The 23,326-nt window shown below is 35.3% G+C and overlaps 1 protein-coding gene across 3 annotated transcripts in view; it reads left to right on the top strand.

Annotated features, from left to right (window-relative positions):
• Nucleotides 1-23,326, top strand: part of LOC149561708 (Peptide chain release factor 1) — a 111,481-nt gene that overhangs the window by 50,299 nt on the left and 37,856 nt on the right. For all 3 annotated transcript variants that reach the window (XR_016363849.1, XM_089825252.1, XM_089825253.1), the window contains exons 4-8: nucleotides 21,024-21,207; nucleotides 21,353-21,401; nucleotides 21,544-21,622; nucleotides 22,339-22,413; nucleotides 22,528-22,605. Coding sequence is in view for 2 of the 3 variants with exons in the window: in XM_089825252.1 (XP_089681378.1) it covers nucleotides 21,024-21,207; nucleotides 21,353-21,401; nucleotides 21,544-21,622; nucleotides 22,339-22,413; nucleotides 22,528-22,605 (465 nt within the window). In the remaining variant the exon portion in view is untranslated. The remainder of the gene's footprint in view (nucleotides 1-21,023; nucleotides 21,208-21,352; nucleotides 21,402-21,543; nucleotides 21,623-22,338; nucleotides 22,414-22,527; nucleotides 22,606-23,326) is intronic.

Below are 23,326 nucleotides of genomic sequence, written 5' to 3'. Positions count from 1 at the left end.
ATATCTTCAATCTAATTGATAACATGTTCAGCTGAAAGTAAAGTAACAACTATTTATCTATTCTTCTATGAATCTAATGGTAAGTATGCAAAAGAAAACGTACAGAAAGAATGGAGAAATCTTTTAGTCATGTTGTTCAAGCCTCGACATTGGTGAGAGGAGAAGCATTGACATAGGCTTAACCTCCCAACCGCGGACCATACTTATTCCCACACATCTTAACTAAATAGAATGACACTCCCTACCTCGGAATTAGCTTGGGATGTTCTTAAGTCCAGCCATCCGAGCTACCCGGTGGTTTGAGTGCCCCATCAATTATTCCTAAATAACTGAGGCTTACGGACAAATAAAAAGATCTCATGATTGGCACATATGCTTGTATCTACCTTGGCCAAGGATTTCAATTTGGGTTTGCAAACACAACCTCCACCACTTGACAACAAATTTCATTATCAGGACATGCATGAGCTATTATGTGTTTTTATTACATAGTTATCTAATTCCATTCTTTGATTCTTGCAGGTTATCTTCACCTCTTCACCATTCATGGCTTCTTTGTCGGTGAATCCTAGGTGCTTGAGAGTTTATAACATTTCCATCTTATTTACACCTCTTCACCTCTAATGGCGTCTTTGCTGATGAATTCCTTGGTGTTTGAACATCATGATATTAATTACATCTCAGCAAATGTATAAAAAGAAAAACTAACATTACAGATAGGATCATTGGCTCATGGATTTTATTACAGTTTTCCATCGTCCATATAACTAAGACAATCTCATGATTATTTGGTAGTAAGTAAGTGACATGATATCGGTTTCTTGTAAAGTTCCAACTAAGGAAACTATGTCTTATTACATTCAGTCCAGTATTCTGATCTGACAACAGTATTAACACCAACAAGGATAAATGAACAAAACAGAGCTCAGACTTGGTGTAACATTGAGTATAGAAGAAAAGAGTCAGAGTAGGCAAGTAACAAAATGAATTTAGCATGACTCACGTGACATTTAGGAAGGTAATTCTTCCTCTCGCTGCTGGATTAAATGAACTTCCACGGCCTCCTTGCTCTGAATTGGTTGACGGCTGATGAAGAAAAATAATGGATTCAATAAGAAATGGTAAGATGTGAATTCTGATGTCGAGCTGAGACTAACTCGGCTTGCTAAGCTTTAGGCAGATGTAAGGGTAAAGTTAATGCAGTATGAAGAGAAGTTGTGTCAAATACGATCCAAGATATTCTATTAATTGGCCGGCCTTGGCTCTTCGGCTACCTTCGGTTATCAAGAAGGCCATTCGAATGCATCACAAATTTAAAATATAAAAGAAAGAAATAAAGGGGGGAAAAGAATAAGGAGTTGAAGAGTTTTTAATTTTTATTTTATTATTATTATGCACTCTTTTATACGTTCATGTGTATATGTTGGTGAAAGGACATCATTAGATTATTAAATTATAATTCATTGGTGTCACTTCATTTTTATATACATGTGTTCGTATTTAAGAGTTTATAATAATGATTAAATAAGAAATTCCAATAATAAATCTTCAAAGGTATGAATTTTATATTTTTAATTTAGATTATTTAAGTTTTTATTATATTGCTTTCCTAATAGCTCATGTGGTCCCATAATGCAACTTGTGGTCAAGTCTTCATATCCTTTCCAAGGTAGTCTTAGGTCATACCTGTCGATCCTGATGGCTGAACCAAACGACCATCCCATTCCAATGATCCTGTTTAGCAATGCTTCCCCTCTCTTCAGTCTTCTCTTGCAATCACCCAAGCAACATTATTTTCGCCAAAACATTAAGTCAAAAATATATTGATTGATAATTCAAATAATCATCTAACAAAAGTTATAGGGTATTGGTTATTTCATCAACGTCTATAATAACTAACTCATTTCACATGATCATGAAAGAAATAATTCGTTAATAGTTGATACAACATATATAATTAACTAACTTGTTTCACATGATTAGGAAAAGAAATAATCTGTTAATAGTTGATACAACGTATATAATTAACTAACTTGTTTCACATGATCAAGAAAAGAAATAATTCGTTAAACCAACAGTTATGACCAAATTAAAAATTAGGGCAAAATTTGGGATCTAACAATGATCACAAGGGGCTTTATGTGTTGACTCGGATTCATTTCAAGTCATACTAGATGTGAGAGCTATCTAAAGGTTTTGCAATGAAGTACTTTTATGGATTCTCACAAAATATGCAGAAATGAAATAGGATAGGGTTTAGGAATTCTATTCTAATCCTAAGGGTAGTGATGACAATGAATGGTACTCTAGTAGATAAATTCCTCAATTTACTGAGCTTCGCTTCGCCAAGTTATACTACAACTACACATGAATTAGTACAATCTTCAAGGGTTATGCTTAAAGATTTTCAAAACCATGACATACACCATCATAAAGAACAATGCATATGAATGAGAGAAGTTAAACATATGCACGAAATGGGTTCAGGCTAACTTTGTACAATGATTTAGAATCACTAAAATGTCAAAAGTATGAACCAAATGAATTCATCAAAACACCTTCGCATTCTCCATTGCAATCACAACACTTTAACTAACTAAACTTAATCTAAGTGAGGGAAAATAAGAGAACTAGCAAGCACTAAGACAGATCAAGTATTCACCAAGCTTCAATGAAAACTCTATTATCTCAGTAGCTCATAGCAACAATCTCTGAAAATCCTCCTTTACAAGTGAGAGGTGAGGCCTTTATATAGGTCCTCGATTACAAAGGGCGGCTCGGATGATCACAATAATCGATGGTCAAGATTGTAACACATCAGGCCTAATTAGGGTTAGGGCAAAGAAAATGAATCTACATTAATGCAATAAGGAATCCACTACTGTAGTGGGTAATAAATGCCCATTATGCATGCTCGTTTAGGAAGGGAGTGGGGTGAAATAAATGACCACAAAGAACACCCACTATGCATTAAATGCATCTATCCTTGATTCCCCCACTTTAAGGCATCAAATCGATCCAACACTGTCTCCAACTCTTTTGTACTGATGCTTGGTGTCGACTCTTGTTTGAATTCTAGAACTACAATTGCTCTTTCTACTTTTCCCTAGCTTTCCTCCCAATTTGGTAGTAAGAACTGAGTGGTGTGCATTGTATTCGAGAAGATGGAGAAGCTCTCAAAATCATCTCTTTCATTGACATCCAGTCGAAAGAATTCCTCTAACTTGGCTTTCAAATTATTAGTTGTCATTTCATATTCCACCAATCTTTGTGACAACACGGATGCAATTGTATTGGATACCCTTTGTTTGTTGTTGTCAACCACCTTTTTCCATCAAGCGGACTCCTTGGTGAAGCTCTCAAACATTTCCTTAGCTGTGATCACTGCGCTATACCATCGAAGAAAATCATAGATATGCCCCTCACTGATAACTCGACCATCGATCAATGCTTGCTTTGGGGTCTCCATCAAATTCTGAATATTGGAAATCATTTCATCTTGGTAAATATGTTCATCCTCCCATGATTCCTCCATGCACTGGATTTTGAAGAGTATAGCTAACACCCTAGTATGTATTTGCACCAAATCAAATGCATGCTTGAATGCTTCCTCTTGAATTTCTTCAACCCAAACCTTCACACCTTGAGTAGTCCACTTGATCCTATCAATATCATCAACTACTTCAGCTGAAACACCTATCGGAGGGACAAATGGTGAACCTTCCTCTCTTACTGGACGAGGCAAGGTGTTGATGTACTGATACAAGACTTTGATTTCTCCTTTCTGTCTTTGGTATCCATCTTCTAGCTTCTTTAGTCTATTCTTCAAACCCTGCGTAGAGTCATCAAATTCTTCTAAGATTTGCTCCTGGGAGGCATGACCAAGATTGATTTCCGTGACATGGTACTCATTTGGAGCAATCTGATTTTTATCCTTGTCAATTGTAGGAGTTGCAATCTACAAAATCTTGAACCCCTATTCTCCTCTAACAACGTTAGTGAATCTTTCTTCTTTCCCTTGCTCTTCAGATTAATTTGCTCTGTCCAAAATTTCTTGTAATTCAATTGCCGGATCATCCTCCATTTGTTGAGTCTTCTAAATTCGTTGCTTCAACCATTCTGGAATAGGTATACTTTGGTCCCTTGGGATCACCAATTATTCTTACCTTTGGACTGCTTGAATGTCGATCTCCTCTTCACCTCTTGGACTATCCACCATTACTTCTGGAATTGCGACTTCAACATTTGGAATATGTATTGCTACTATAGGAGCCTCTTCCTCTAGTGGACCAACCTCGACCTCCATCATTTTTTGCTCTAAGATTGTAGCGAGACTTTCCTCTATAGCTATATCTTGATCTCTCCCTCTCTCTTGCACAAACGTGTCATAGGCATTTAAACTTAGTCTAACATGCACTGGCCTATCCAAATTTTCTTCTTGCTAAAATCTCCTTATGCTTGTTTCTACTTCCTGCCTTTCAAATGTTTCTATCTCTTGAATATTGGGAGTGCGACTGAGAGAAGAGGGAGCATTTCCATGTTTTTGCTTCTTCTGTTGAGGCTCTTGAATGACTTTCTCACTCCTAGGATGCTTCTCTCGAGATACATCTTTTTCCTTCTTGGTTCCTACATTCTTTGATGGAGTTCCTCTTTCTTCAACAGTCCCTTCAGATATTTGTCTTGGTCTTTCATTCCTTAGTGGTCGGTGACCAATAAATCAATATGTGAATCCATTTGTTGGTGCAACTAGTTTTTCAAGCTTACGCTCAATCGACCACTTTGTAAAATCCAAGACTGGCTTTGAAAAGACATCCATATCTATGACTTCTTTCCTTTTCTAATCATATGGTTAAACCATCATTTCTAGATCGAGTCCTTTTTGCATCACATTTGGATCTTCCTCCATCTGATCAGGAACCCGAAATATGTTGCATGCTCTGATAATGTTCACTGGTAATCTAGAATGCATCTTCTTTCTAATCTTGTTCTCATCCGCAACATTTGCCCAAAAATCCTCGAGGTGAACTTTATGTAGATACTTTGATCTTGCTACTGATGTGATCTTGTTATAGGGATCAAATTAGGCCTTTTCAGACAAAGCGGATGAATGAAGAAGTGGAGCTCATCTAATGATCTCTTTGTAGCCTTTAGACATGGGCATGCCTCAATTTTTCCTTCTCCTATGGAAATTGGGAGTTGCAATCCCAACTTCTTCTTCCCTTTTTGGATCTTGTCATAGGCTGTAAGTTGTCGAGTAAGCTCTAACAAGACCATCTTATCCGTTGGGTAGCTGGGAAGTTTGTATGGCTCTATGGAAAATCCTTGTTTAGATGCGTGAAAAGGTAGGAAATTGAATGAACCAATCACTGTAAACTTCAAACAACTTCATTGCACCAACTGACAATCTGATATGTAGTCTCTTTTGTAGTGTTCTCACTATGCACATGGAAAAGGCATCATTAACCCTTATGTAGTCATCCTTGGAATATAAATGCAATTGCGAGTAGCATTCATGAACTTTCAAGTGTTGGGTTTTGCTTCCAATTGGTCCTTTGCATTGTAGTCCATCATAATTCATCATCCGTGCTAGCATGTAAATGATGTAAGAGCTCATGTAAAATTTCCTTGTGTACTCTAGATTCATCAACTGTTCATTCAGGTTGTCACTAATGAGCCCAATCCAATCTATCCTATCACCTTCTGTCATCTACTCAATGAAGTACCACATCCAAGATTCAAATCTATAAGGATGAGGCATGCCAAATATGCGACTCAGCTTCATGATCATGTCTCTATACTCCCTCTGCAAGTTGACCTATACTATTTACTTAGGAATCTTGGAATGATGCGATCTATTCTTTTACAACCATCTTTTGTTGATTATTTCTTCAGAAGAATGGACTTCTGTGTTTTTGTGACTATCCTTGGGTGAGAAGGAATCCCTAAATGCTTCAAAAATGGATGTTGGAGAAAAATCTGCGAGAATATTTCATTCTAAATCATTGATGGTTCTGTCCCTAGGACTATAGTGTTTGGTACATTCCATGATCAACTCCAGATGTTGAAAGGAAGGAGGGAAACCAGTTGCAGCAACAAGTTGGCTTCTTACAATTTTGGTAGCTAGGGTCATTGTGTCCAAACATTCTCCGATTGAATTCTTTCAAATCAAGGTCTCTAAGGCTTGTATCTCTAATTTCAGCCCACTTCGACATGATTTTGGATTCAGGGTAGAATCCTCTCCTTTCGTTCTTTATAAATTGTCCGCGTGTCTCTCCTGTTCCTCGGGGTTATGCCATTCTTCCTTCTTGCAAAATAGAAAATGTCTATACGTAAGTGTTGAAGTTTGTAGCTGCAATAGAGATCTTTATCTGTGATTCTATAGAAATATGTTTGTTATGATTGTTATGGTCATCTTTAGCTAAAAGAGATATTTGTGATTATATTTAAGTTAATATCATTTAAAAAGACGTGTCATACGCCATGCAAAGAGGCATGTGTATAGAAATGTGAAGTGTTGAATATGTGGAAATATGAAGGGTCTTATTTTTGGGACTTAGAGACCTTTGTGTGAAAGATGAAAAGTCTTATGAAATCTATTTATGTGATTGCTTGGTATATTGTAAATCAATCAAGTGGAAAGTCATGTACTTGAATATTTCATGATTAATAAAAGAGATATTTTGCTGGTGTGGCTGGGTTTTTTTCCGTTCAAGTGGAAGGGATTTCCCAGGATAAATATGTTGTGTATTGTTTTTTCTCCTTGATTGTTGTTTATCTAATATTTGGGCTATAAACTTAACATGGTATCAGAGCCAGGTTTAGATAACAACAATGAAAGCTTTGGAACGTTTACCTGTGTATGCTAGATATTAGTTTGATGCCTTGGTTCAGTATTCATTGATACTCAAGGAGGTAGTCGGTTCACTCAGGACTCATCCCAAACCACTTAGAGGTATCATTCATTGCTTGTCGTTATATTTGAGTTGCAATCTTTTATATTGTAGCATGATTAGTCCTGAGGTGTATCTTTCTTGTGAGGGGTAAGAAGAATTTTTCGGATACACTTCAGTTTTCCTTTCTTTCTCGTGCTGTGAAGAGATCTTTTCAATCTGTCATTTGTTTGTCGGGATTGTTGCTTTCCTCTCCGAGAGTGTTTTGATTTGTTTTGCTAGAGTTAGCGATCGGTTATTGGGCAAGTATTCCTTGAGTTTGCGGCAGTTACATCTCCATTTCAGTTATGAGCTATAGCATATGAAGTGACATTCGTTCATGTCTTAGGAGGGTGCGTGCCATGATTTACACAAAAAAGGAAGATCCATAGGATATTTATATACGTAAGTGCTCTCCTTGTCTTTGAGAGCCTTAATGGAAATAAAGTAATTGATGGACGTAGAACAAAAACTTCATTGTGTTTAATCTCAAACGACAGAAGCAATCCTCGACCATGTGATAGTTCGCTCTAGTCTTTTCAAGAAAGGATGCAACTCACGCATGGGCAATAGTCGGGATAAGTTGACGAATCTTGTATTGCATATCTGTCAAGGATGATAAAAGTCTCGTGGCTTCATGTCGATAGGCCAAGCAGATGAATCATTTTTGAATGCATCATCGATATTCAATGCCTAGCATTAGTGCTTCTACCAAGGCATACAAAGTTGATGGAAATAGATTAGACAAAAGTAAATGATCTTGTAATGCCCAAAATTCATATCTCCTACGTGAGAATAAAAAATAAGAGTCCAAGAAGCACTTTGGACAATGTAATCATTCTAGTCAGGAGGAGAAATAAGAGTCAATTGAATTAGAGAATTCACACTTAGCTTTAACCCATCCCTTTGAGCTGCGAACAAAAGATTCATCCTTACTTATCTTCTATATGTTAAAAAGGGCGACTATTGGTGAGTTCGTGCTTGTAGCATAACTGTCATCTCATTTTTTTATGGCATACATATAGCGATATGAAGCATTGAGAGTTATCAAGTTGTGATATTTGGATATTCATATTTGTTTTATGACTGACATGTTCAACCTGATTTTTTTTTCGTTTTGATGATGCTCTTGATGTCATGATAATTTCATTTTTCTATGAAAGTACATTTTGAGGAGCTATGCAAGAAGGCCAATTCGTAAATGCCCAGATTTTATCAGGCATCCAAGTGTGAGGTAAATTTGACGTTAGTATATTATTATCGATAAGGTTTAGATTCATCGAACATTTCAAGGTTGATTATACATAGGGTTTGGTAAGTTTGTTCTTAATTCATCTCCTTTTGTTAATTTCTAGAGGATATATCAGGGTGGATTTTAACGAATTGTTAAGTTGAATGACTTTCAATTAGGACAAGTATGAGCTAAATATTCCCAATTTGATCATTTCTTTAAACTATTGTGATAATTTGATTCTTTTTCGAAGAATTTACATGATTTTTAGATTTATTGTATGTTTTATTAAAGTGAGGGTTTTGATGAAATTTTGATGATGTGTGGCAACTTTATCTCATTCTGATAAATATATTGAGTCTAATGAGTTTTGAGAAATAATTCCTTACATTTGAGGTAAACTGTGTGATCCTACTTTTGTTATCTGTGTTCATTGACTCTGATTCTCAAAATCATATACTTTGTATCATGTGTATGTTGAGTTGACATTGTGCAAAAGCCTATGATTAGACTGACAGGTTATTTTGGAAGATGGTGATTAATATTTTCTTTTATGGTAACATCTTCATTCATCAAGGTCTATGACTATCATATGAATACCGGTCTACTCTTATTCAAATATTGTGTATGTGTGTTGAGATCAGACTTCAAAGAGATAAGTATTCTATGATGTTTGTATATAGTTGGAGATAGAGTATATCATTGCATTGATCTCTATGAAAATGGATCTTATGAATCTCTCTTGGTTGCAAGGTGCAATGGGACAGTGAGAGATGTTGCATCATTGTTGCAGTCTAAATTGGTGGCACATTATCTTCATTAAAAGAAAGATCACGTTTAGACTGAGACTATTCAACTTTAGAGGGAGGTTATGTGACAAAGGGAGATGTTCAACCCTTTGCAAAGCTTGTGTGATGGTAAAACAGTTGGAATGAACTTCCTTTTTATGGTAATTAAAGTTGTCCCTGTTGAGAGGGTGTCTCTGTAAGAGAAAATTCTCAGTTATTAATGCATTCTTCTTTGGGAGAAGTTTGAGGTGATAGCCCTTGTTCCATCCTCTGTGAGGAGGTACTGTGGACCACCCACTGTGAGTAGGCATGGTGGAAATGCATTCTTATCTAGGATAAGTTTGAGGTGAAAGCCCTTGTTCCACTCTTTGCAAGTAGGTATGGTGGACCACCCTCCGCAAGTAGGCATGGTGGAAATGTCTCGTCCTTTGGGAGAAGTTTTGAGGTAAAAGTCTTTGTTCTACCCTCTGCAAGTAGGCATGGTGAAAGTCATGTGTGTGACTCCATTCTATGTGTTTATGAAGTAACTATGGTGGATTATGTTATACTGAGATAACATAGGTTATGTAAATTTATCATCTTTGGTTGCAGCTATGGGTGAATGCTTGACTAAAGGTCTCTCTCTTGTTAAGAGGGAGTGTTAAAGTTTGTAGCTGCAATAGAGATCTTTATGTTTGATTCAATAGAAATATGTTTGTTATGATCGTTATGGTCATCTTTAGCTGAAAGAGATATTTGTGATTATGTTTAAGTTAATATTATTTAAAAAGACGTGTCATATGCCATGCAAAGAGGCATGCGTAAATGTGAAGTGTTGAATATGTGGAAATATGAAGGTTTTTATTTTTGGGACTCAAAGAGACCTTCGTGTGAAAGATGAAAAGTCTTATACAATCTATTTATGCGATTTCTTGGTGTATTGTAAATCAATGAAGTGGAAAGTCATGTACTTGAATATTTCATGATCACTAAAAGAGATATTTTGCTGGTGTGGTTGGGGTTTTACCCTTCAAGGGGAAGGATTTTCCCAAGATAAATATGTTGTGTATTGTTCTTGCTCCTTGATTGTTGTTTATCTAATATTTGGGCTATAAAAATAATAGTAAGAATATGTAGAAAGCATAAAAAGGAGATATAACTTCTCCAAAAGACAGATTTTGGAACTTCGTCAAGATTTCCAAACTCTTCTCCTTGGTATTCACTTTTTAGGATTTTCTCAAGAAACATGCAACTTTCCACAACTCACATAATTTTTTTCTCTAATGAAATTCAAAATCGTCAATCATAAATTCTAAGAAAATTCCTATTCTCTCTCCTCAACGATCTCAAAAATTTCTTCAAAAATCTTCCTTCCAAACCCTCGCGATTTTTCTCTCTCTCAATTCACTCTTCAAATTTCTGTGTGAGAAGGAATGCATGAATGGTTTCCTTATATAAGTCATCTTTTAGAAAAGCTGCCTTTAAAGCTGTAGGATAATATTAGGCAGCTGCTTTACTTAGCCACCAACATTCCCATTTCTTTGTGCCACTTGTCGCTTTTCTCCTTGCTTTTTCTAAAAAGATTCCAATTTGATTCCATTGACTTCGTGATGTAGTTTATTTACCCAATCTATTTTTTTGGAAATTAATTAACTAAATATTAATTAAAAATCAATATGTAATCAATATTCTTGATTTAATTCAAGAAATCAAATTTCCTTTCAATTCTTTCCAATACTTTATTTTTTTGGATTAATTTTCAAAATAATTAAATCAAATATCAATAAATTAATATTTAATTTATTTTATGTAAATCCAAAAATCTCGTTGAAAGAAAAAATGCTTTTAAATCCGACTTTTCCATCCATGAAGAATTTTCTCCAACATTCTACTTTTTAAATTTTTTTCTTTTTCAATTTTCCAAACTTGATTTTCCACAAGATTTTATTTTTTCAATTTTCCAAATTTCAAGTTTTGGGATTTTTAGGAATCTTCCACCGTATGGAATTTTCAAATTTTTCTAAGTTTTGGATTTTTTGAATTTTTCCAAATTTCCTAACTTTTCAAACCTTCTCCAAAATTCTGAATTTTTCCATATTATCAAAAACATTGTAAATTCCAAAATTCCTCTCGGATTTTTTCAAATCTTCCAATTTTTCATTTTTTCCAAATCTTTTCACATTTGGATTCCTAAATTCTCACTCTTAGGAGTTTTTACGACGTTTTGGATTTTTTCCATGACCTTTCCCATTAGCTGAGAGTTTTCCAATTTTTTTAAGATATCCCCATCTTCCGAATTTTTCAATTTTTCGAAGTCTTGGGATTTATCCAAAATTCAAAAACAAATCAACTTTTCCATTTTGTCCCAAATTTTCTCACTATCGTGGATTCTCCCAAAATTCCAAATTGTCCAAGTTTCCTCCTATTTTTCAATTTTCTGGATTTTCCCGAGCTTTCAACTTCAACTTTTTGCCAATTTGGATTTTAGAATTTTCATCGATTTGAAATTTTTCGAAAAATTTCCAAATCTTTGGGATTTTTGAACTTTTCCCATTTCACACTGAATTTTCACGATTTCAAAATTGTTCAAATTTTTTCCAATTTGGATTTTTCCAAATTTTCCAAAATTTAAATTTCTTTTTTAAAAAAATTCAATTTTTCGGAATTTTTCAACTTGTCTTGAATTCTCCAAGTTTTTGATTTGTTAAAATTTGGAATTATCAAAATTTTGGACTTCCATTTTTTTTTGGATTTTTTCATTGGCACTCGGCAATTCGGAAGTGATTGGATATTTCACTATCAATGATTTTACTATCATGGAAGTTCCACGAAATGCATTGGTATGTGTGAGGCAAAACAGGGGCATATTTCGAAGGGTGTTCAAGATTTCTCTCAATTTGGACACTTTCCTCAAGGCATGCAAAAATGCATTCAAGTTTTGGAGAGAGTGGGGTTCTATGTGTGTCAAGGAATTCCATCCATGGGATGGTGAAAAATGTGCTTCATTCATTGAGGAAAGCGGGACTTTGATGCTGTTAAGGATAATCATCCAAGAGCATTATTTTGGCTATGCCAAGGATTTTATCCATGGCAAGTTAATTCCTTTATCATCTCAAAATTGTGCTCCAAGCTCTTGGGAGAGTGCGGTTCTAAGGATATCGTGGATTTCATCTGTGGGAGACTCAATCTTCCATTCATGAAAATTCCGCTCCAAGAACTTAGGAGAGCGCAATTTCCCTTTTGTCATGGATTATATTTGGTTTGACCAATCCCTGGGATGGGTTGACCTGTGCTCCGAAAAAGTAGGAATCCATGGTGGGTCATGTTGCCAGCCTGCTTCTTTATCTATGCAGAAAGAAGAAATGCAAAGGCATGGGGTCCCAGGCATGGGTGATGGGTGATTTTCAGTCACAACAAGTTCCTGATGCCCAAATGACAGGAAGTAACTTTAATTCCTATAGCAACCAGTAAGATGACTTGTTTAGTTCAATAACCATCGTTCACTTCATTTCATGTATGCCGATCAACTGTAAACTCAACTACATTAACATCAATGACAAAAAACAAAGGTTTAACACTATTCTCAGATGGCCAACGCCTTTGTGACTGAACTTCAGATAGCAAGAGGAGATGAATCGCTTCCTATTATGGTATAATAGAAGTTCCCTGACCTATATATAGGCAATTCTGAAAGTGCAGTATGCTTGCTTTTGAAACAAGTTAAAATTTGGAAACTGAAAATTCATTTGCACTCAGGAAATATAGAAAGGCCTTAGACTTAATCTACACCTTCCCGTTTGTTGCAGTATTATATAATGTTCATGTTAACGATAAGCTGTATTTGCAAATTAATTACTGATCTTGGTGCTATCTTGAATAAGATGCCTTTTGAATATTGAGCCAAAGTTATACCATAGATCTCTTTTTCATAGAATATACATTCCATCAAACAGTTGTTTGAGGATAGTATTCTGAAATAACCACTTGTATCACAGAGTTATAAAATCAAATACTTTGCACACTGAATACTTCACAGGACCAAAGTTCATAAAATAGCTTTCGAAAAACCCTTTATGAACTGTACCATGCAAGAACCATCCAGCTACTTTGGTGAAAGTTACTTGCCCTCATCATTTAAACATTTTCATAACAATTCTAAGTGATATTTATTTGTTTACAAGCTGGCTTAGAGATTGCTTCTGAGAACTTATGCAAGTGGCAATATGGCATAAATTTGAGAGATATAAATCAACACTTATAGTGGAACTAAGAATTCTGGAATTAATACTCCCAACCTTTCAAATTCATGAGTAACAACAAACTGTATTAATAAATCTGTGATATGGAAAGATTACACTGTGAGTTGTCACAATTCTTGAAACAACAGTCAGAAAGACAATTCCCAATGTGTACTCAGAAAACTCCTCCATTACTTAAACACAGAGCAACTCCAATGCCCTGTGTGATCCAATGAAGACTTTTGCAAAATACCTATTGCACCGTTGAATTTATGTTCTGCCTCTGGTGTGAAGAAATCTGCACCAAAAGAATTTTATTAACGCCAATATTTTCCCTTCTATGTTTCACACAAAATATTGTTAAGCCTGTTGCTGATGTTACAGTGGCTCATAAATCCTTCCTTATTTTGGCAGGCATACTACCCATTACGACTTCTTCACCAGCGATAGTCCAATTTGCCGCTGCTTAGCCAACCTTCCCACAGAAGATGTATTTGTTTCCTGCACCTCAAACTCGGAACTTGTTTCCAAGAAAAACAACTGCCGAGTTCTCTCCAACACCACTCTCAATATATAAATCTCAGGCACAATAAAACCAAGAACCATTACTTTCATTAGAATTTGTCCATGTTGGACCAACTCAAAATCTCTATATTGATTGTTTACAAAGAAAGAATAGTTTTACTGCCATATCATTCATAACAGCACTTAGATGTCTATATGTTAATTCTGTAACTTCGATCCCATACTGATCTGATTTTACAGATCGTACTGATCATGTAATGCATGTATATCCTCATTTGGATTTGCCTCTTTAATATGTCTTAGATTGTTAACCTTATTGGTGACCTTCCTAGGAGCATTTATTAATGTTTCTTTGCATGATTGTTGTTAGTATATTTACTAACAAATTATGTTAACTAGGAGACGCCGATCTTGGAGTATAATAATTAAGTTATATATAAGGGCCGACCTAGGAAGAGACATGTCCTTTCTAAGGACATGCCTCTTGGGTGCATTATAAATATAAGGTTAGAATGAGGTTAGAGAACACACAATACAAAATAAAGTCTGCTTCTCTACATTTCTGCCTTACACGAATTATTGCAGAGTAAGAACATTTCCAGAATTGAGATTATACCATTGAAGACACTTCATATAAGTCTGATATAGAAGATTATCTTCAGCAAGCAACTAAGAAGGTATTATTTCAGTCTGATTTATAGCAGAATTTGCAGAAATTTTACACTATATGTGTGGCCTGCATACACAGAATGACTGTTCAGACCCAATTCATATGCCAGCTGCCGTTTTTGTCAGGATTACAATCATGCTTGAATCATTCCAAAAATTGAATGAGCTGCTACTATAATGTTCTTCTGCACAAACTAATCCTCTGCCAAGAATAAAAGGCACTAGTGTGTAGAGCTAAATTTCTGTCCCCATGACTATAGAGTAAACCCGAGAATTTGTTTGAAATGTATCTTCAGGCCCGCCACACTTTGTTCGAAATATACAATATTTGTTTGAAGTATTATATGAAATAGTCTTTCACAACAAATATTTGGTTCGTGCTCATGAAATATTTAACCTTAGAGGGTAGGTTTGGTGCCTGCTATTACTGCTATTTCCCACTATTGATTCACTTTAGGCACCACGATGAAATTAGCATTTCAATTTTTTTGTTATGTGATCTAGAAGCCACTGTGGCAGATGTTAGGGATAGAAGAAAAAAGGTTAAAAAAACATACTATTTTACACCAGGGTCTCATTCTTTGGCTTCATAATTTTCACTTGGCTTGAGCCCCACCCTTTTCTGTTGTTAATAATTAGGATCTGCCTTATCCGCTTGGCAATGGTAGGGGTTGTTCTGCGACCCCCACTCCTCAACCTTCCCCCTCTTCCACACCCTTGGGAAACCCTAAAAAGGATGGGACCCAAAAAATGCAGATGTCGAAAAGGGAAGAAATAGAGACCTCATTGATTATGGGGATGAGAATGATTGGGTTAGAAGGAGATCTGAGAGGTTGGCTAAGAGTAGGGCTACGATGAAGTAGAAAGCTTGTAGGAAATTAGGAATTGGGAGTTGAATGAGGAGATGGAGTCCGAGCTAGTGAGAGAGAAGGGAACAAGGAGAAGAAAAGAATGGGGAAGGAGGAAGAAGAGGAGGGGATAGGGACTGAGGATATTAGCTCGACATCGAAGGGAATCAAAACTAATAAGAAAAAGAAGAAGAAAGTTAGCTAGGATACAACCCATGTGTCTGCAAGTTTCACCATGAATATGGTGGATTTCACCTCTGAAGTTGCCCCTTCTCCGGCGAAACAAAAATATAACTCACAGATGACAGCTACTTCCCCTGTGCGGGTGGAGAAAAATGATAAGAATATGGTTTCTACTAAACCCATGGTGATGCAGGGACAAGTGACAGAGCTTGTGAAAGGGAATTGTGCTGGTTGCCAGGAATTGTTCGGGCTGGTCAAGGGCATAAAACAGAACATGGTGGCCCTCAATGATCAATTCAATGCTTTGGATAAGAGTTCGCGACTCTATCCAAATTTTCTTTGAAGGTCACTCATGTTTCTGCCACCATGCTCCAGTTATTGCAATTAGAGAATGAGGACAGTCTTGGTGCAGAGGACTTGGCAAATCTCTTTGGGATACTGGCAGATGACTGGGCCAAAATCATGCTGGCCAAGAAAGGAAAAGAAGAGGCCAAAGTATACGTCTTGTGTTTTTTTATGGATTTTTGATGGACCTTTGCTGCTGGTTTTGTCTAGCTTTTACTTTTCTTTTTTCGCTGTTGGGCCTTAAAGACTGTTGTTATATTTGGTTTAAACTTTTCAGTAGACATACTAGTAGACCCTTGAGTAGAATAGTCTATATTGTTTGGAAGAACATTATGCAGTACGGTAGATACACTGCTACTTACAGTCCAGATTTTCTGCTATGTGCTGGTAATTTTGTGTTTGTTATTGGTAGATATGCTAATATGTATGTTAGCATTTGGTTTTGGTTTGCTGGGTTGGATACTCTGTTTTCTGATATTAAGGGAAGGGTGGTTAGAGTGCTGGTAGTGACTTGTTGTTAATGTCTTGTTGAATGGTTTATTCATGGTGATGTATGAGGGCCAGGCCCCTTGTTTTGGCTGCATTAAATATAAAAAACAATCAGGTAAAATAGCCTGATTAAATTCTTCAACTTGGAATTTAACCGTCTACTTGGAATTTAATAATCTGCTCCTTAAGAGATTCTTGACAATTCTAAATGTCCCACATTTAATAATGCTGAAAAGGGTTTTTCAGCACTTGGCACCAAAAATTACTAAACACCTTAGTATATAAATGGCAGTAACATTATCCTAATATTTAACTCAATATTCTAATATTGAACACATACATGCGGTAGGAGCATCTTAATTCAACTTCTAAATGAAATTTTATATCGCCCAAGCTCCTTTGGAAATTTAATATATGTCGGGCCCTGAGTGATGTCTCACTTGTAAGATAATTTTTAAAATCCTGGTAATAGATTAGGTGTTAAAATTTAATTCCAATAAATTTGGCGTTAATTAAAAGAACATCTCTAGAATAGATTATGGCAAACATGAGACACAAACTTTAATCAGTTGGAAATTGAAAAGTATTGAGCAAAGATATTTGCAGCAGAAGCTTTTCCACATAATACAATGCAACCCATATGCAAGTAAGAGGGGAAATCCAAGCAAGAAATCAACGATAGCTCTGCCTTTCTCTAGATTAGCGTTTCTTTACAAAAAAATTTAATTGGCAATCATAGAATATAAGTCTTGGAAGCAATATTATTTAATGCTCATTAACATTATATAAAAGCATACATGAATCTCTATAATTCCCTGTTGCCAAAGTTACGATACAATTCCAACGTATGTTTTCCTCAACGGTGACCAAAATATATCCTTTATTTCAAACAAATACAAAATATTTTCACATCACCATAATTGGAATGGAACTTTATAAATGTTGCTTTGAAACCCACTGTGAAATTCCTGGCACAAGTTGGCATTTTAACCAACTCTGGTACCACTATAATATCCTCCTAGGATATTTTCTTTATATTTTTATGCTAAAATATTTCCCAGAAATCTAACATTAATTAATATGCAATTGATTTCAATATATCCAGCACAATGTACAAGATATTATAAAATAACAAATTGAAATAGAGAATTTGAAATGAGATATGAATCTTGTCTTTAAATCTTCAGTAGAGCAACTGAAATCCAATTGTAGCCACAAAACTTACAATTAGATTGGATACACAGAGATGTAAAGCACAAAGTCATACGAGTGATATCTCTAATAGACAATGGGGTTTTGTCCACTACTTCCAAACTCGAGGGTTTATGTTCTCAATGTAGGTGGAAGCCAAAGCTCCCAGAATTGTGAAAGAGAGAGAAAATCCAAAAACATATACCAAGCAATATCTAAAGTGAGCCTTTCAATGATCTATTATAATCAGTGTTCCACGGGGAAGCCTCCCCCATGATTTTGGGGTTGTACCCATCTTGGGGATGTGGGGATAGATTTTTGCTGTCCCCAAAGCTGTCCCCTTTTGCTAAATTCAGAAATGTTCCGGAAATGACAATTTTTTTTGGGTAGGAAACTCGGGGATGGCTAGTAGTACCAGGTACGACTTTTCCATCCCTAAAACTTTTGGCCATCCCCAAAATTGCTGGTTGTCTCCTTCTTTCGGATAAAGGAAAAACACAGTCCCCTCCCCCGCCCCGCTGCCTAATTTTTGTAAGTTTAGCTTTTTGTGTGCCCCCTAGTTGTCTTAAAAACATAATAAAAATATGCAAACCATATTTGTTCTATTAAAACACTAAAAAATTAACTCTTCTAATCATTTTAAGATTTGAAGTACTTGTTAAGAGGAAGAAAAAAACATAGAGCAGCAGCAGCAGTGAGGAAAGTTTGCATATAGCATTTACTACTTACTATTTTCAAGGTTACGAAGAGACCTGTCTCCCCCCTAAAAGACACATCTTAGAGATGGAGACACGTCTTGAAACTTTTCGCGTCTACGGAGACCTCAAAAAAGGTTGGAGACTTCATGACAAAGTCTCTTGAAGTCTACTAGTCTCCTAATCTAAAAAGTGAAGTCTCCCCAAAGTCTCCTGATAAAAAATAAATGTAAAACATAATATTAACTTATTTTATGTATTTTAGCCCTCATTTTAATATTTTTTAATGCAAAAATTAAGACCAATGACAAGTTAAATAGATTTTGGGAGAGCATGATAGCTGAAGATCTTGAGATGGATGATCACAACCTTGTGGAGTTGATGATAGTACCATCAACATACTAGTACTAGATAGATTTCTGGTTTTTGTTTACTGTACTAAGTTTGTTCATTTTTGTGTGCATATCGGCAATTTAGCATCAAACCATATTTTTTTGAATTTTAAATTTGGATATGTAATGCTAATCTCAGCAATTATCAATCTGATATGATGATGATCATATACAATATTTGGAAAACAAGTATGACTATGAGATATAGTAACATGATTATGTGAGTTTTGAAATATTTGACTCTATATTAATGTGACATTACTATTATTATTTACTTAACTCTCTTAGTTTAACAGTATTGCTATTTTGTATTTAGTAGGCTCTTTAAACTATTAAAAAAAATTGCCGTCTCCAAGAACTGCTGTCTTCTATTTTTGAAAAATTGGCGTACTAGTACCAGTACCAGTACTAGAGACCTCCAAGTCTCCCTGTCTCTTGGCGACCTTGACTATTTTAGTTGGACTTCTCTTTATTTCACTCTGATTTCATGCATGATACTTGGAGCCTTTAGGCATTTTGATTTTTGCTAGTTATGTATGTGATATTGTTATAATGGAAGTACTTAGTACTTGTGATTTGATAACTTTCCATGTATTGATCTTCTAAAATGTCTATGTTGAATGGTTTATCAATGTTATGATATGCATACTTGAATTCTGTCTCAATATAAAAAAAAAATCCCCAATGTTTTTAAGCACTGTCCCTTGACATCCCGTCCCTTAAATTTTGGCTTTGACCTGTCCATGTACCGGAAACATGTCCCTGTCCCGGAAAATCTGTGGAGCATAGATTATAATACATCCCTGTGACTTCATTTTCCCCCTGCTTGTCTCTTGGGAGTTCTTTTATGTGTCTCTTTATTAACCCACTTTAAATTAAAATGACTTAATTAATTATTCACTAAGCTCCATTAAGTCATTTTAATATTTTATTTAGTAATTAAATTAAGTCATCATTATTTTGATATAGTATGACAACTTACGATTTAATTTTTTGATTGATTCCTAATATGTCCCCAAAAGGAGACATCGCAGCAATTGATTTAGTACATAGTAGAAGTTTGTGGCCAAGTAAGCGTACATATAACTGTTAATAACAATTGGTGTGAAGTAAGGTGGTTCTCCTAGGAGAAGGTAGTACTTGCAAAGTTCAGCCTGGTCTAGAATTAGTTGAAGACCCACATGAAAACATTCTTTCCGGATTGACAACTTTGGCTTGAAAATATAAAGGAATCTTTATAGAGTATATTCAAGTTATTTTAGTACTGGCAGAAGAAGAATGAAATGTGGAAACGCTGGATGCCCAGCTTCAGATGATGATTGTAGTGGTGAGAAACCATGTTCGTCTAACTAATTAATGTTGTTTTGCTTCATGTTCATGGTTAGTACAGGTAGTGTAAAATTTGGCTTTGGTGGGTCATTTTTGTTTTATTTTAACTTTAAATAACTGTTCCATTTTTCTTTAGAAATAATTTCTTTCAAAAGGCCCTTATTTTAAAGACAGTTATTAAATGCCATCTATATATGTCAGATGGATGACAATAAATAGGATCTTTTTGTTTGGCTGGTTTCCAAGGACTTGACTGTTTTTGATAGATATTAATGAAAGAAATCTGAGTGCAGTTTCATGGATTGTAAACTTTGAGTTATGGATGATGGATTGTTTATTTTTCTTATGTCGAATGCTCTAGTAATTGAATTATCCTTACTTGATAGCTGTTGGTGAAAATTATGTGTTGAAAATTTTGACTTTGGACAAATGGAATAGTGATGTTGTGGATGCTATAAATCTTAATATTTTGGCGTAGAATCTTTGTATTCTATAATTATAATTCTGTTATGATTTTTACCTTTTAAAGCTTTCTGGTTATAAACTCTACCTTATATGTTTTTCAGTTAAAAACATATGTGGAGTTTACTCTTTGTGTATATTAGAAGGTAACTGTGCCTTGTAAAATAAGCAGAGAGTAGGTGTAAAATATTATTACACCTGACTCAACTATTAGTTTCAGTTGTCACCTTTGTGGGCGAGAGAATATAGAGTTAGATGACAATTCTTGTAACCAACACTTTGTAAATAGTTTGTGAAGAAATTGTCCTTGAAAGTTGAATATATATAAAGATTCCAATTGATGAGTGAGTGCCATTTTTAGGTACATATTTCATGAAGAAATTGTGAAAGTAGTTTGAATCTGTGCAGCATATTTGTAACATTTCAAATATGAATTTTTTTGCATAAAATATTGTTGGGAACATTATACTTTGCTTAAGCAGATATATAGAAATTCCTTATTGTGTTGTATACAAATCATGATTAGTTAATAGTTCATCAATGCTGTAGCTACTAAATAGTACACTCAATTATGTGGTTTTTCATTATACTTGCCAAAAAATGTTATATAACTGACTCTTTGTATTCTCCATCCAGGAGCGTTAAATTGGCAAGCTACTAAAATATAGCATTTGGTTGATTTTTAACTTGTTTCTTGATGTTATCTAAGAATTTTGGTTTTCTTATGCAGGAGATCGATGGTTTGAGAGTAATGGCACATGACTCTCTTGAAGAAAGAGAAATGCGTGATCTGGCAGTAGCTGAGCTTCCAGTGATGTTAGAAGAGGAAAGAAATCTTCAGTATAAATTGCTTCAGTGTTTACTTCCAAAAGATGATGCAGATGCAAGAGATTGCATCCTGGAGGTCAGAGCAGGTAAGACTGATATCCATCCATGATCAGGTCAAGAACATTGATCAGGTCAAGAAGATTTGTTCTACTGAAAGAAACAATTCGAAGACATTCATATTGTTGCAAGTATCACTGATTTTAGGGTTTATTTTGTGCTCATATTTAACAGGCACAGGAGGGGAGGAAGCATCATTGTTTGCTATGGATTTATTTAAGATGTATGCATCTGTATATGTAATTGCTATTCATTGTTTTCTATAGTCATATTCTAGGTTTACTTAATTTTTTAGTAGCAGTCCATTTCTCATAGTTATTTTTGAGTTTGAATAATTCAAACGGTAATAAGGTTAAGAGATGCAGGTATGAACGATATGCGCAGAAAAGGCAATGGAAGTTCGAAGTTGTGAATGTGACTGAGTCAGATATTCGAGGATACAAGGTGAAGTTACTATTTGTATTTGTGTTGAACTTTTTGATGCATACAATCGTAAACTTAACGAATAGATCTGGGATAGAAAGTGGGATTTAACTTCAAATGGGAGATATGGAAAGCTTAAGGACATATTTAGAATGTATTACAATCATGTTCGTTTGGGCAACTGGCTTGTCGTCACAATGATGGCTTTAAGAATTTTTGCTTCATTTTCCTTATATACAAAATCCTTTACACTATTTCTAGCTCAGTATTTTCTGTTTAACAAACAGATATCTATATTTAGGATTCAGATATATGCATGATCAAGCCCAGCATAGTTTACGAAGAAAGATCATACTTACTAAGAACATAAGGTTTTCACCGCCCATGAAACTAAAAGAACATTTGCTTACATTAGTGTAGAACATTTTATACAGTAGCATTTTGGATTACTCTGTGGCCCATCATCAAGAACATGCTCATTCTTGTCTGTACCAGTTAATGTTGAGAACTGAATTCTACAATTTGGAACTTAGAAGAGGCTTGTGTGTGTTCACTTTATATGCTCATTTTGTTGTTACAGCCAAGTACAAAATTTTTACTGTTTATTGATGACTAAGAACTTGTAGCAACTGCTTTGCAACATTTTGTATTTCTGCAAAATTGAGCATACTGTGATTTTCTTGTGTAAATATCAGACCTCTAAGAAAAAAATGAAATTAGAATATTCTATATTACAGGAAGCATGTGCCGCAATTTCTGGGGCTGGAGTTTATGGAAAGCTCAAATTTGAAAGTGGAGTGCACCGTGTCCAGGTATGTGTGCATATATGTCTTGCCATTATGTTCAGTGAAGGATTCCTGATTTCACAGACATTGGTTTTGGCAGTATCCTCAAACTAATTCTATTTGTCATGATTAATTTTGCAGCGCGTTCCAGTGACAGAAAAAGCAGGTCGCATCCACACTAGTGCTGCATCAGTCGCAATTCTCCCTCAGGCTGATGACGTGCGTTTTGTTTAGTGAGACTCCAGTATTACTTACACTACTGCATTGAATGTACTGTATTACAAATTTCATCGAACAAATTGAAATGTGAATGGCCTTTCTCAAAATGAAATATTGAGTGATCAAATGCTTTGAGAGCAACTTCTCAAGAATGAAGTTGTTCTTAAAAGAATTTACACCTTCTATGGTTTTTCAAAGTGCGATGTATGTCATCCCGTAAAGCAAGCTTTGGCCAATCTTTAGGGTTTTTGGTAGGTTTCTAGTTTCATTGGGAGAGTTCCAATGTTCTTTGTGAGCCCAGTTCTCATTTGTAGTGCATTTTGACAATAGCAACTATTTATTGTAAGTGCTTGCATGACACCAATTTTCCTAGTTTTGTTCTCTTTGTTCCTCAAGGAGCACTGACATTTATAGTGAGTGCTTATATGACACCAAATTTCCTGTGGTTTTCAGGGTTTGTTCTTTTTGGTCCTTCGAGAATTGTGCTAATTATAGAAGTGCTTGCATGGCACCAATCTCTCTGGTTTGTTCTCTTTGGTCCTGAGAGAATAGTAGAATACGACTATTTATAGTAAGTGGTTCCATGTCACTGACCTTTTGAGGGAATTATCTGTTCATTCTCTTTGGTCCTTAGAGAACACTGCTATTTATACTATGAGTATGTGCTGGTACCATGATTATTTGTCACCATTAGTTGGTTCTCTTATTTTCGGTTCTCCTT

Source organism: Cupressus sempervirens, chromosome 4 (assembly GCF_028749045.1).
Source record: "Cupressus sempervirens isolate cs-2001-9-10 chromosome 4, ASM2874904v1, whole genome shotgun sequence".
Lineage (NCBI taxonomy): Eukaryota > Viridiplantae > Streptophyta > Pinopsida > Cupressales > Cupressaceae > Cupressus > Cupressus sempervirens.
Note: the sequence above shows the minus strand (reverse complement) of the source record. Positions and strands in the feature narration are given on the sequence as shown.